This window comes from Balaenoptera borealis, assembly GCF_965194805.1.
Source record: "Balaenoptera borealis genome assembly, chromosome: 1".
Classification (NCBI taxonomy): domain Eukaryota; kingdom Metazoa; phylum Chordata; class Mammalia; order Artiodactyla; family Balaenopteridae; genus Balaenoptera; species Balaenoptera borealis.
The window spans coordinates 46,227,290-46,242,714 of NC_138860.1; the positions used below are offsets into that span (position 1 = coordinate 46,227,290).

The 15,425-nt window shown below is 38.7% G+C and overlaps 1 protein-coding gene across 2 annotated transcripts in view; it reads left to right on the forward strand.

Annotated features, from left to right (window-relative positions):
* The window catches only part of NIBAN1 (niban apoptosis regulator 1), a 169,517-nt gene that overhangs the window by 117,656 nt on the left and 36,436 nt on the right, over positions 1-15,425 (forward strand). For both annotated transcript variants that reach the window (XR_014247290.1, XM_082401497.1), the window contains exon 6: positions 11,719-11,834. Coding sequence is in view for 1 of the 2 variants with exons in the window: in XM_082401497.1 (XP_082257623.1) it covers positions 11,719-11,834 (116 nt within the window). In the remaining variant the exon portion in view is untranslated. The remainder of the gene's footprint in view (positions 1-11,718; positions 11,835-15,425) is intronic.

The following is a 15,425-nucleotide window of genomic DNA, read 5'->3' on the forward strand; positions in this document are numbered from 1 at the left end:
AGACCAAGCCTATATGACTTAAGTCAATGATTTAATGTTCTACATAAGACAAATCAGTTTTACTATAATCTTGTCATAGATCATGAAATGGCAAACAAGTATTTTCACCATTTTATTGGCGTAATTAATTAAATTAAAGCCCAGGTGGGGAGCCCAGTGATAACAACCACAAACTGAACTGGTATTTAGGTTAATGAAAGGGGAAAGGCGAGGGCCAAGAAATTTAGATCAGCGCTAGCCAATAGAATATGTAATGAAAGCCACATATGTAAGTTAATATTTTCTAATAGCCACGCTGATTACTTTCTGCTGCTCAGAGAAAGACATTATTTGCGAGAGAGAGAGAAAGTTTAGTGTGAAGTAAAGGATGAAGTGGTCCTGAAGCTGGAACTTTATATCCCCAAGTTGGAACACTGTCATGGAAAGCACTATGCAAATGTTGATAAACTAGCTGTACTTGCAGTTTATCATAGGATTACACTATTCCATAGCCAAAAACGGAGACCTGATAGCCTCTCATTTCAAGTGAGATGAATTAGGCCCAAAGTAGCAAAGTAACTCACCTCAAGTCCCACAGCCAAAGTGGCAGAAGTAGAAATAGCACCCAGTTTTTATTCCCTTTAGACGGTTGTCTGCACTATTCTAGGCTGCCTCTGAATTACTGAGTCATTCATTTCTTTGTTCATTGGTCTATTCAAAAGAACATTTGGTGCCAGGCACTGTGCTATGGCCTTAGGATACAGTGATGAACATGACCGTCCTCGTCCTCAAGGACATTATGTCATCCTGTGGCCCTGTTCAATTTTCATGGTAAGCTGAGGATAGGAATACTTCAAAGGATATTTGTCACAAACTCAAAGGGCTCCAAGATGTAAGGGTTTGCCCTCCATTTGTGAAGACAAACACTTGAAGGAGTCAGCAGAGACCTATTCTGAGTGAACCACACTAAACAATATGGTTAAGGAGAGGACAAAAAGCATGACCTCTTCAGTTGAAATCACACTGGAAACTGCTTGATGGCCTGAATGAGGAACCAGACTTGGGTCCCACCTGTCCTGAGGGAGAGAAAGGCTGTTCCACTCACATCAGTTAATTGACAGACCCTTCATTATGGACCCTGAATGTTGGGATCATGGAACGTGCCACGATTTGGCAACTGCTGGTGCTCTGAGGATTTAAGAGACAAACTGCCACGGGACTGTTTTGACTCTGGAGGGGCAAATATTGCTCATGGTCATGAGAGGATTGGTAAAACAAAACAAAACAAAGTCATTAGGTCAGCACGAATCTTCCTTAGGATAATAATACATTTCATAAAGTTTGAGTCACAAATACAAAGTCCCCGTAACTCACTTCCCATTTCCTATGCATTCCCTTCCAGTCAATGTTCCTATGGGTGCATATTTTACATGGTTTAATCAGGATGTATGTGTAATTTTTATAATCTGGATTTTGCAATTAAAAATTTCCCCAAACTGCTTTTCCACAGTTTGTCTAAGTCATCATAATTGTTATTTTAGTGACTGCATGATATTCCATTCAGTAATCCTATCATGTTTTGCTTAAACTTGTTGTTAACCAACTTATTAAACAAGATGCTCCTTGGACTTTACTGAAAATCACTGTGAATGCTTAAGAGTTTTCATGATAAAACACATACTTACCCTATAAAGCACATTCAATGGATCATTTAGTGGCACAGTATATGCTGCTGTAGAGTCATAGGCCTTCAACCTCCCCAATAGCAAGATGCTTTCAAAGTGTCTTTTGGCTTAAAACAATTTTGCAAAATTGGTACATATAATAGGCTCAGCTAACCCAGAAATTAAAAAGAACTCTGTTGACAACACTGCCCCTTCTTGTAATAGGTCAGGAATGTGGACACTTTTTATTGGTACATGACTGCTGAAGTTCCTAGTTTTTATAAAGTGATCTGGTCCCTAAGAATCTGAGGACTAAACTATATACTGACCCCCCAAACCTAAGGAGGAGGCCGTGGATTAGCTAGGCTCACTTTCTTAATCAGGGCAGGATAATGGGTTCCAGGAGTCTGTGGCTGCCATCCCTACTTAGGAAGGGAATGGCGCATGGGTCAACTTAATTTTTTAGGTCTTTGGAAAACTGTTATAAATAATATAGGAAACTGAGATATTTTATCCTAGATAAAAGTAGTTACAACTTCTGTTGTAGTTAGAAGTTTTAAGTAAGTTTAGGTCCTTTTTGATATTGAGTCTGTATGTGAGTAGAAATTTTCTTTCTGCCGATTATTTTAACTTTCATTTGATGACCTGATAAAAGGAGTTATGTATTCATCTGACTTTGGGCAATGACTTAAACTTCTTTGATTTTCACTTCTTTCCATTTTCTACCTGGGAATGATTACATCTGGCTTACCTGTCTCATGAGATTGCTGTGAGAATCAAATGAGATGTAAACTGTAAAATCTTCTGACAAGTGCAAGGTGGATGCTATTATTAATCACTGGTGATGGTAAATGTTGATGATGAGTGAGAAATCCCCAGATACATCATCAGACAGCAGGACACTCTGTGGGTGTGTTAGGCTAGGATATGGTGAAGTGATGCCAGTTAGCACCAGTGATTTGTTCCCTAATGTAAACCTCTTCCTTTACTTGTAGGAGCATGCTTCCACAGACTAGGCAAGGTGTTCTGAACTCACAATATTAAGGTCATCCAGAGAATCAGCCAGGAAGAATTTCCCTAATATTTTTGTGTTCTGCAGTGACAAATTACACCAAGACCCATGTGTAAACAGTTATTTCCAGGAATAAGAGACAGTGTCATCAAAAGTGAAAGACAAGTCTGTGACTAGAGGAGCATCTTCCCTATGCATTTGAACACTCAAGCTTGCTTTAAATTGTGTCCAGGTTGTGTGGTTAGGTTTTTGCCTGCAGGGAGTAAGCCACACAACTCCCCACAATTTCAGTGGGAGGCACCTGACCCAGTTTCCATGGTCTGAGCTGAAAGATTACCCGAGTGTGTGCACTGCCACAACAGCCTATAAACATTACATAGGGAACTCTTTTAAAATTCACACTTTAAAGAGTAAATTAGATAGTCTTCATTTGTCTTGCTTAGGGTTTTTGGGTGTAATTACTTTTTCCTCCTGAGGCATTTCAGCATCATCTCCACAAATAGTTATTAGAGGATTGGGAAACAGTTCTGCACTCACTGTCTTAGAATATAAATCTCACCCATATAAAGCCATATATGTTTGTCCTGGGCAGATGGGAAATGACTGATTGTGTCATTGTTCTCTTGGCCTGACTCTGCCCAGGTATCTTAGATACATAGGGTGATAGACAAACTCTTTCAGGGCCATGGAAGACATATTCAATGAACCTAGCTTCGGGGCACAGAGTATCTTCACGGTATTTGGAAAGAATAAACTATTTCCTCTTTCCTTACCAGGAGTTCGATTACACTATCCTTACCTTTGGAAGAGATAAGAGCATAGGTCATTTTTATCTCTTTGAGACTTTGAAAAAAATTAAGATAAAGAAAGTGAGATAATATATGCTGAAGAAAAGAAGGCTGCCACAGAAGATATAGTCCACATATCCACTGAGTACCAAAAAAGGGAAAATGAGGTTTAACTAGGGTTGCATCTGAGGATTTATGTCCAGACAATGATGATTGCCTCTGAAGTGAGTGGGAGTTCCCTTCCACGGGTAGAGTTCTAGTTGCATGAGATGATGTCCTTATGAACCTGCCTAAAGTGGCTCCTTATCCACATATCTCTGATAAATCTTCATCATAGTACTATTTTTATACATCACTTTGAGTAAGTAGAAGGGTTCATTTGTGTTAAATAGGTGAACAGTTGACAGAGGGGACATTTCTTAACCTGATAATGAGGGAAAGCCCTCATTAAGACCCTAAGCATTCAAGAGCCACGGTCTTCTACTGTATCTCTTTCTTCTCTGTAATTTGTTTTCTCAAAATCTGGTCTGTAAACCACCTGCAACAGAATCACCTGAAGAGCTTGTTAGAAATGCACATTCTTGGGCCCTAGTTCAGACCTGCTGAATCAGATACTCTGGGGTGGGGCCCAACAGTCTGCTTCAGCAAGCCCTGCAGCGGATTCTGATGCTCGCCAAAGTCTGAGAAGCATTGGGATGAGGACATCCATTTCCTTCAGAAATTCTTTACAACGGTAGGGAAAAGACTCATTAAGAGAATGTGATTCATTTGCAATACTTGAGTTTTGTTTGTAATCAAGAAATCTCAGTTTAGGAGGAAATTTACAAAGAGATTTAATCCAGCCCTCTCTCTAGTATTTGAATCCCTCCCTTCCTCCCTTTCTCCCTTCCTCTCTTTCTTTCCTCCCTCCTTCCCTCATTTCTTTTCCCTCTTTCTCTTTCTATCTTATGTGCCAGACACTAGACCAGGGATTGAGGATGCAGTGATGAATGCAAACAGCAGTCTCCTGTCTTCCTAGAGCTTACAGTCTAGGGAAAAGGCATATTTAAATGATTATACTAACAACTATGAAATTATAATTGTTCTAAGTGCTATGGTGAGGAGGTACACAATGTCATGACAGTGTATGATAGATTTAAGCAAGTCCGTACACCTTCTACAAGGTAACTCAGCCCTGATGGAGCACTTCCTCTTGGAGGGGAACTTTTGGCAACTTATTGGAGCCTATTTCACTCTAAGATAAATCTAAATGTTAGAAATTTTGAGTCATAATATTGAGTCAAAATCTGCCACACTCTACTTTGGACCATGCTATCCTGACTCTAGTATCTGGGATCTACAAGGAACAAATCCAGTCCTCTTTTACATTGCAGATCTTCACACAAATAAAGAATTCTTCCCTCTAGGTTTTTTCTTTCCAAGGCTGTGAGATTCCTCATTTACTTGGTCTTCTTCAGAATACTCCACCTTTTTTTCTTTATTTTTAAATTTTTTATAAAATATTCTGTTGCTCAGCATGAGCTGGAAGTATATAATGATAAGCTCAGAGTAGTGTATGTCAGAATCTATCTGTAACCGTCATTGTCTTTGGTATATTCCACATTCCTGTGGTCTAACCTCACCTGCTTTATGTACAACTGTATCACACCACTGACTTGTACTGAGCTCACAGTTAAGTGAAACCCTGGTTACCTATCTATCTCTATCTGTCTGTCTGTCTATATATTACCTTTTCCAAGTAATTGAAAATGTTTTCCTCTAAGATGTCAGTAACATCAGCCCTTTAACCAGCACCCATCATTTAGACTGTTTACCCACTTCATTATGTTTATTTGCGTTATCAACTAATCTAAATTTCTTCAGTGTGTCAGTCAAAATTATGCAAAACTCTAATATTTGTCTTGCTAAAATCTAGATACAGGATGTCTCCAAAGTCAATGGTAGGTATTCTACCAATGTAATTTATTTAAAGGAAATGGGGTTAGTTTGTCTTCACTTGTTTTGGTAATCCCCACTTCATCTTCTGTGTTAACAAACAGCCTTTTAATATTTATTGACAAGTCAAAAATTCATGAGATGTACCACTTTTAGCTAGATGAGGCATACAGTTTTTCTGCGTAGTCAAAACATTCTATCAAAACAATAGAAACACCTTTTTTCCATTTATTTAAGAAGTCTTTTATATCCTCAGAGTGAGTTCTCATATCTTTGTATTTTCACCTAGAGTAACACCATTATAATTCATTCTGGGGTGCCTGGATCTTTAGGAGGTGTACATTCTTTCTTGGCTTATTCCTCTTCTCTTCCTGGTAGGTCTGTGCTCACTAACACAGACATGATTTGGCCAGTAGATGAATATTTTCGTCTGGCAGTTCACAGAGTACTATTCAGGGACTTCTAAGTAAACCTGGGGCTAGTTCTCATAAGAGTTATTATTTACAATTTGGTAATAAATATTTGCTTAAGTTGGTCATGAATAAATAAGTTTTTTAATAAAAATAAAAACTTTTATTACCATTTCATTAGAACAGACATCATTCATTTTTAATTCCAATGAGAGGGTTTTCTTTTGTTTTGCTTTTAATAATGCATATCACATTCTATCTTGCCCTCAATCTGCTCACTAATTAAATGAGTGGTTTGGACTAAATGATCCCTGTGATATAGTCAAATTCCAGAATTATATGATTCTAAACTTTGAGAAGGAAATAAAATTTAAAATAACTGTATAAAATGGATGGCTAGTGGGAAGCTGCTGCATAGCACAGGGAGATAAGCTCGATGCTTTGTGATGACCTAGAGGGGTGGGATAGGGAGGGTGGGAGGGAGGCTCAAGAGGGAGGGATATGGGGATATATGTATACCTATAGCTGATTCACTTTGTTGTACAGCAGAAACTAACACAACATTGTAAAGCAGTTATATTCCAATAAAGATATAAAAAAATAAAATAAAATAATTTTAAAGTTAAACCACAACACACACACACACACACACACCACACATGCACACACACACCACACCTGTGCATGTAAAACTGATGAAATCTGAATAAGGTGGCTAGATTGAATCAGTGTCAATTTCCTGCTTGTGATATTGTACTGTAGTTTTTGCAAGATATTTCCATTAGGGAAAACTGGGTGAGGATATATTGGATATCTCTGTATTATTTCTTATAAAAATGTGAATCTATGATTATCCCAAAATAAAAAGTTAAAAAAATAAAACCATAGAGTGTTATAACAGGACATTGGAAGCAAATAGGTCTTGCTTGTCCATATACTAGCTTAAACGGATTAGTTAACCTTTCTGAAACTCAGTTTCTTTGTCAGCCTTAAAGTGGGAATATGAATTCCTACCTAATGGGATTATTGGAAGGATTATATGAGATAGTGTGTGTAAACATCTCTTATGGTTCATACTCCATGATAGTATTCAGTAAATGTTGGTTACTTTCCCCAGTGCTGCTTCTCTGCTCTGGAAGAGAAAATAGGACAAACAGCCTTGCTGCAGGTCTCCTAAAAAGAGACGACATATGACCTGAAGCTGAAGACAGTTTAGAAGCATACATTAGTGAGATGAACCCCATAGCAGTGTAGTGAGTAATGCTGTTACATAACTTTCACAAATCACCAGGCAGATCAGCTAACATGGCTTGGCACCGTTTACCAATAAAATAAAATAACAAGGCAGCTTCCAAACCCAGCCCGAGTCAGGGAGTCCCGACACAGCAGCCAGAGTCAAAATCCAGAATGACTTCATAGGCCTTGGAGCTTTGGCGTTTCAGTTGACTCAGACATGCAGTAAATCCGTATAAGTGGAAAAAAAACAAAAACGATTTCTCTCTGGCTGGCCCCCTGAATAATTTTCCCCAAGGGTCCTAGAGAAGCTTTCTTTCCCTTGCAAAAGTCCTTAATCATGTCTCCCAAATATGAGTTTTCCATGCAGCTGCACAGATGAGGACTAGGGAGGGACTAAGGAAAATAGACATGTCTTGGTCCCGAGGATGTGATTGTTGAGTGAATGGCCAAGATGTATCTCCCACATGTCTCCTAAAATGTTTAGAGTTTCCCAGGGCTCTTTCCTCACCTTTGATCTGATGAATGTTTTTGTCAGTGAGTTGGATAGAAACACAGAAGGTTAAGCCCACCAAATTTTCGAATGATACCGAGGTAAAAGGGAGTCTGGGGGCAGAATTACAATTTTTTAATGATTTTGGCAGGCTCTAGGGCACTGAACTGATCACGGTAAGTTGTAATTTAACAGGGGTAATGTTAAAGCCTGCACTTCAAAATCAAAAGCAGAAGTATAGGTTAGAAAAGGCTTAGATTGACAAGGGTTTTTTACGAAAAAGTTGTAGGGATTTTATTGGACTACAAGAAATGTATGAGCCAGCTGTATGCTATGGTTGATTTAAAAAGAGGTTAGGGACCAGAAAAAGGAAAGTAATCTTTCTACTTTACATAATTTGCACTAGTTAGACAATACTCTTTGTGTTGTATTCAGTCTAGGTCCAAATTTAAGAAAGATATTGACAGATTCAAATTGGTCACTAAGGGAAGGAAGGAAAAAGGAGGGCCAAGTTTTTAAAAATCCCCAAACTATATTGTTTAAAGAATGATTGCAGGAAAATAAGGGTACTCAGCTATCTTTTAGTTACCATATGGAAGAAGAGTAAACTTGTCTATTTTGCTCTGAAAGGCAGAAGCAGGATTAATGAGAGTTCATGGAAACAGATTTTGGCTCAACAGAAGGAAAAGTTTTCAAATAATTACAACAGTTCAGTGACAAAAAAGACTATTTCATTAAATTGTGAGCCTCCTGTCACTGGAAATATTCAAGCTAAGGCTGGACGAGTGTCTCAGGGATTCTGAAGGCTCCCAGCACTGAAAAGAGCTTGGGGTGGGTGACCTTTGAGATCAGTTCTAACTCTCATAGTCTATGATTTAAGTAAGAATGAATGCCAAGGCTGCTTATGACATGCCAGAGCCACTTTTTCAACTCTTGGCTCTGATTCTGACCAGCTGTGTGACCTTCAGCTAAGAAATTAACCATTTCTTCTTCCAGTTTCCTCATCCGTAAATTGAAGGAGCTGGATTTAATGATGCCTAAGTTCTCCCCAGCACATCTGTCTCCTTGATCATCCTCATAACTACAGCATGTTGGAAAAGTAGAGTTTGAGCTGATGCCTGCCATTTTTCTAAGTCAGCTTGCAGGAGAGGGCCGAAAGACCAAAAACCATTGTTGATTCTGGGGGCCATGGAACTAACTCTCAAGTTCTTGTTGGCAGGAGCATGGGTGATTATGATCACAGAATTTATTCCCATGGGATCTGTGGCAGGAAGTAGATTAAATAACTGAAAATCTGGTTTCTTTCAAACACCTGTACATTCTGGCTGAGTTCAGCAATGCCTTTGCAAACAACTTAGAAGAAGTGAAGATCATATGAGCATTACAATGTAGTTCTGTCCTTTACAAAGCAAACCTTTGTCTTTATTTCCTTAATGATCTGGCAGTTTCTATTGGACTTTGTTTATAATCATGAGAACCAATATCCATAAAGCAACTTATTACATGACAGATAGTGTTCTAAAAGTTTTATATAAATTACTTTAATCCATTTATAATCTAAAAATCTAATGATGAAATCAGTGATTAGGTCCTTTTTACCATATGGAAGAAGAGTAGTTAAAATCCAGTGTAAGTCTGGCTTAATGGTAGAGTCCAGAATGGAGATTCATGCCCTTATTCTTTTAAACTTCATTACTGCTGTTCAATGACTATAATTTCCTTTATGGTCCATTTGATTGCTAATACTTTTCTTCTCCGCCTATATTAAGGTGCCTCATCCTGCGCCACTGCTGCATTCTAGCTCTTCCACTTCTTCCTTGACTTCTCTCTGGCTCCCACATCATTGCCTCCAAATCTCATTTCTTCAGTTATTTTCTCCTAAGGTCTTTGAAAAGCAACCATCAGGGGGAGTGTCATAGTTTTCTTTACATATATATGTATATAGATATAGATGGTATGGCCATGATTTCAGATACCTCCTCCGGTTACTGAGGTCAGCTAGGGAAGAAAGAAGTAAACTGATGCTTCTTGTAAGGACTTGAAGAACTTAAACCTCATTCCCAGGCTCATGGGTCTGGCAATACTCACTCCATCTAAGTACCACATTTTCTTCCATCTCTTTGTTTCCTTAGGCTGGAAATGAAAACAGCTGTTAAAAATAAGAGCACATGAGTCAGTTTTGAATCTCAATGTAGTAATTATAGTTTCCATCTCAATTGGTATAGTTCCTCCCAGTGTACTGAGCCCCATATCACAGCCCCCTTGTTGTCAATTTTATACCAAGACCTTAACTTGTGTTTTCCAAACCTCTAAGATTAAACACTAAATCAATTGCCTAACCAAATAAATAAATAAATAAATGACAAGGAAGAAAACACTTCAATTTGAAAACCTGATTCTTGGGACATGGCCTTTTTCTGATTTAGATTTTAACTAAATCTTTATGTTGATATTAGAAATGTCAGTTACTGTTCCACATTTTTGAAGGTGGTGCTTCTGGGCTTCATGGTATCCTCAATGTGAAGAATTTTGCTTGTACTCTTATAGAGGCTGTTCCTTGAGTTGTATTTTCTCTTTTCCAAGTTCCTGAGGCTTATGACCTAGTAAGCCAATCTCAAAAGAGTCATCTACAATCCATTAATTGATTGTCCCCTTTTAGAGCAGATTGATCCTCTTTTAGTTCTGCTCAGTCCCCAAATCAACCATTGAGTCCTTGACTGAGCAATCCCACTGGCTTAAAGCTCTGAAGGTCCCCCCGAGTGAATCAGCTGCCTTCAATTGACCTATCTAATATTGCCTTATTAATACAGATCATATGCTATTAGCAAGAGAACTTTGTGTCCTATTGGGGGAGAAGCAGGAGGCAGGAGACTTGACCCTTTCAGTCACTTCACTTTGCCTACTTTATTTCCACTTTCTAAGATTTGATTTCTTTATTGTTAGATTAAATTATTTCTAAAATTCACTTTCCTGCTAATATTTCTATAATTCGGTTATCACTGTATCCTCCATGAGCTAGTTTTATGTGATGAAAACTCTCTTGGTCAGTTTGGGCTGCTCTAACAAAAATACCGTAGTCTTGGAAGTCCAAGATCAAGGCAGTGGCAGATCCAGTGTCTGGACAGAGACAGAGAGAGAGAAGAGAGAGAGAGCAAGAGAGCGAGCATTTTCTTATAAGGGATTTAAGTCCAACATGAGGGCTCTACCTTCATGACCTAATTACCTCCCAAAGCCTCCATCTCCAAATATCATCACATTGGGGATTAGGGTTTCAACATATGAATTTTAGGAGACACAAGCATTCAGTCCATTGCAGAAATGAAGATATTTGCATGCACGGTATGATTTGTGGAATTCTAGGAAGGCCATTTAGCACACTTAAAAATCCTGTATCATTAGGTATCCATTCCTTTGTGGTAGGATATTACCTCTCAGATATAACACCTTTAAAAATCCAATATGTTTGGAAAGGCAAATCAAAAAACTAGTATGTGAGGTAGTATAGTGTAGTGCTTAGAAGCAGGCTCTTGTGCCAAGCTATCTGGGTTCATACCCTTATTGGTATATGATCTTTGGCAATTAATTCACCTTTCTGTGCTTTCTGTGCTATTGTCTCCTCATCTACAAGCTGGAGATGATAATAATACTCACCTCAGAGGTTTTTGTGAGCTTTCAATGAAATATGTAACATGCTTAGAAGAACAGTATCTTGCTATATGTGTTAGCAATTATTATCCTTCATTTGTATAAATCAGCCTATTATATTGATGTCCTTTTGACAGAAAGTTGATATCAGGTCACAGAGAAATTGGAGTTTTATTTGGGAAACTAGGAGGGGATACCTTGGGTACATGAGGCACTTTGAGGAATAGTCTGCCTTACTGAGGTGTTACAGTTGGTGGCATAAAGCCACTAAGTGCCTGGGTGTCTGAGGGAAATACTTACAAGAGAGATAAAGGGGGATAGATTTCCTTCTGGTCATAACCAGCATGTCTAGTAACTGATAGAATTAATCAGCTGGTATAGTGAGCAAGTCATGTGATACACACCTGCAAATGAATTTGGAATTCAGTACTTGCTTAACTTTTTTGTGTCTCATAATTCTATCCCTTGTAATATTCGGGTAATGCTAGGTCTCTGAACCATGGAAAAATATAAAATAAAGTGTTTTTGTTTGCTAAATGCCCTTGCCTCTTTCTTTTAGATTACATGAAGCAGACGACATTTGAAGTCCAAGCCTTTTTAGAAGCTGTGCAATTCTTCCGACAGGAGAAGGGGCACTATGGCTCGTGGGAAATGATCACTGGGGATGAAGTCCAGGTAACATGGGGCTCAGAATTTTGGATCCTATTCTCCATCTGAGTGGTAGGAGGTCAGGGTCATAATAAACAAGCAAATTTAAAAAGTTGCAAGCATGGAGGATGTGGTTCCAAAGGCCATTTCTCTCATTGTCTAGAAGCGTTTGGTCAGCAAACTATTGGACACCTTCTCTAAAGACCTCTAGACCAGGCACTAAATAGGGCAGCCCAAAATACTGCAACTTCAATGGAAGAGCTACTTCCAGTTTCTTTCTGGCAAATGCATATTCTCTCAAATGACCTTGTGCTTCCAGACTAGAAGCAAATGTGAGCAGTGTGGCATAGTGCAAAGTGTGTGGTGGGGCTTTAGGTCAGAAGACTTGGGTTAAAACCTGCCAAACTTATTTAACCTCTTTTAATCTCAGGTTACTCCTCTGAAAAAAATAGGAATGACAATGTTTTTGTTGCAGGGTTGTGAGAATTAAATGAGATGTTGTTGGAAAAGTATTTGGCAAATAGCTGTCTTTATCTATGGAATGATTTATAAATGAAGTAATTAAAGGAAACAAATTTTGAAAGCATTAGATAGTTTTCTATATGTTTCATTTACCTTTTCTGGTACTCTATTCCCTGTGGTCCAGTATAATTTCCCAAGACCCTGATTAAATGTCAGTCATAGGCTACGTGTCTTGGTTGGTTTGGTACCAGGCACTTTGTTACAAATCTCCAAGGGGACTGTATTTCATGATGTGATCTCATCCTCCATAAGGACACCAATCACACAGCTGATTCAGCCAGGAGGAGGAGGCTGGGTATGGGCATTATTTAATTAAAGGCATACAGGGTTCAAGAATGCTATTCTTTAATTTCCCCTCACATCCCAGAATAACAAGTGTGAAATTTGTTATTAGGGAACAATATTTGGAAGATGCCAGATGGTGTCTTGCCTTTGTATGGTCATTAAACATCTAAAGCCAGACACATTTTCTCATGGTAGTGGGCTGTTCTTTACTGTTTTACCATATGACTCAGAATCTTCTCCTCCTCCTTTTCCCCCTTCTTTTTCTTTTTTTTTTTTAACATCTTTATTGGAGTATAATTGCTCTACAATGGTCTGTTAGTTTCTGCTTTATAACAAAGTGAATCAGCCATACATATACATATATCCCCATATCTCCTCCCTCTTGCGTCTCCCTCCCATCATCCCTATCCCACCCCTCTAGGTGGTCACAAAGCACCGAGCTGATCTCCCTGTGCTATGCGGCTGCTTCCCACTAGCTATCTATTTTACATTTGGTAGTGTATATATGTCCATGCCAGTCTCTCACTTCGTCCCAGCTTACCCTTCCCCCTCCCTGTGTCCTCAAGTCCATTCTCTAGTAGGTCTGCATCTTTATTCCCGTCCTGCCCCTAGGTTCTTCAGAACCTTTTTTTTTTTTTTAGATTCCATATATATGTGTTAGCATACGGTACTTGTTTTTCTCTTTCTGACTTACTTCACTCTGTATGACAGACTCTAGGTCCATCCACCTCACTGCAAATAACTCAATTCCATTTCTTTTTATGGCTGAATAATATTCCATTGTATATATGTGCCACATCTTCTTTATCCATTCATCTGTTGATGGACACTTTGGTTGCTTCCATGTCCTGGCTATTGTAAATAGAGCTGCAATGAACATTGTGGTACATGACTCTTTTTGAATTATGGTTTTCTCAGGTATATGCCCAGTAGTGGGATTGCTGGGTCGTATGGTAGTTCTATTTTTAGTTTTTTAAGGAACCTCCATACTGTTCTCCATAGTGGCTGTATCAGTTTACATTTCCCACCAGCAGTGCAAGAGGGTTCCCTTTTCTCCACATGCTCTCCAGCATTTATTTGTAGATTTTTTGATCATGGCCATTCTGATCAGTGTGAGGTGATACCTCATTGTTTTGATTTGCATTTCTCTAATGATTAGTGATGTTGAGCATCCTTTCACGTGTGTGTTGGCAATCTGTATATCTTCTTTGGAGAAATGTCTATTTAGGTCTTCTGCCCATTTTTGGATTGGGTTGTTTGTTTTTTTGATACTGAGCTGCATGAGCTGCTTGTAAATTTTGGAGATTAATCCTTTGTCAGTTGCTTTGTTTGCAAATATTTTCTCCCATTCTGAGGGTTGTCTTTTGGTCTTGTTTATGGTTTCCTTTGCTGTGCAAAAGCTTTTAAGTTTCATTAGGTCCCATTTGTTTATTTTCTTTCTTTTTTTTTTTTTTTTTTGGTGGATTCTAAACTCATTTATTTCCCATCCTGAGACTTACTCAAGAATTTTAATCAATTCTTGGTTTCTGATATTTGGAGGAAGCACATCCACTTATACATCTGAGAGGATTAAGGACTAGCCATACTTATGCCAAAAAGAAAAATGAAAGCATAGGGGAGGCTGAACCATTTGCCATTGATTGGCCTGTTATATAAACATGCATATTTAATAGATATACCAGTATTAAAATGCCATTGTATGATACTTTTTATGTTCAGATCCTAACTCTGTTTGTTGTATCAGTCTCATGAGATGTGTAGAGCAGTTATTATTTCCATTTTGTAAATGAGAAAACTGAGGGAGGAATATAGCGATTAAGTGACTTGCCCAGTTTTATTCATTCAACAATTATTTATTGAGCTGCTATATTCCAGGCACTATGCTGGGTGCTAGTGAACCAGAGATGGACAAGGCAGCATGGTCCTTGCCTTGTGGAGCTGATTGTTTTGGTCACATGCTAAGTGGATAAATGGCAAAGGAAATGATGGCTTCCGACTTCTGGTCCAGTGAAAGATCAACATCAACCATGGGACTATACCAAGTTAAACAGTTATTTAGCTCCTTGAGTTTAGCTAGGGTACTTAATTTTTTCTTTCATTTGAAATCTCACATCAGCTCACATTCCTTCATGACTGCATTGAAAGCAGGTACTAAGTCCTTTCTGGGAGTTAAGTATTGAGTTTGTTTTCTTTTGTTGACTTTCTGCTCTTTACTTTGGGCTGATAGGTGTGAATTGCTGTAAGGTGTCAAAGAATGAAATGACTCATCCCTTGCCATGGTGGTGAAGCAAGACATACCTAGAAACATCCAGAGAACAAGGCAGCCTTAGAAGTGTGTGTGGGCACATATGTGGGTCTGTTCATATATGGACATCATAAAGCATTAGCACAAAGCAGTCACAGGAAGGTGCTAATTTTGCTGTATAAAAAAATACCTTAAAGGGGAAAACAAAACAAAACAAAAACCAGAGAAGAAATCAGTAAAATCTGGAGTTATCAAGTGACCCAATATGGAGTTTTGCTCCCCCAGGAATCTAAGTTTCTTTGGTGAAAATCACGGGCTCATAAGATGTGAGCACTGGAAGGACATTTCAGGATAATTTGTCCAGGACCCTCCAGGCGAGAGAAAGAACATTCGGAGAAGTTGGCCCAAGTCACAAAGCCAGTCTGTGACAGACATGCATTTTGAGCCATGTCAGGTGATCCTTTAAGAAGCTGGTAAAAGGAAATAACTTTCAAGACTTTCCTGTGTGGGGCCTGGTGAGGGATAGCTTCACTGTAACCGCTTGCACGTGGAGCTGAAGCAGTGTC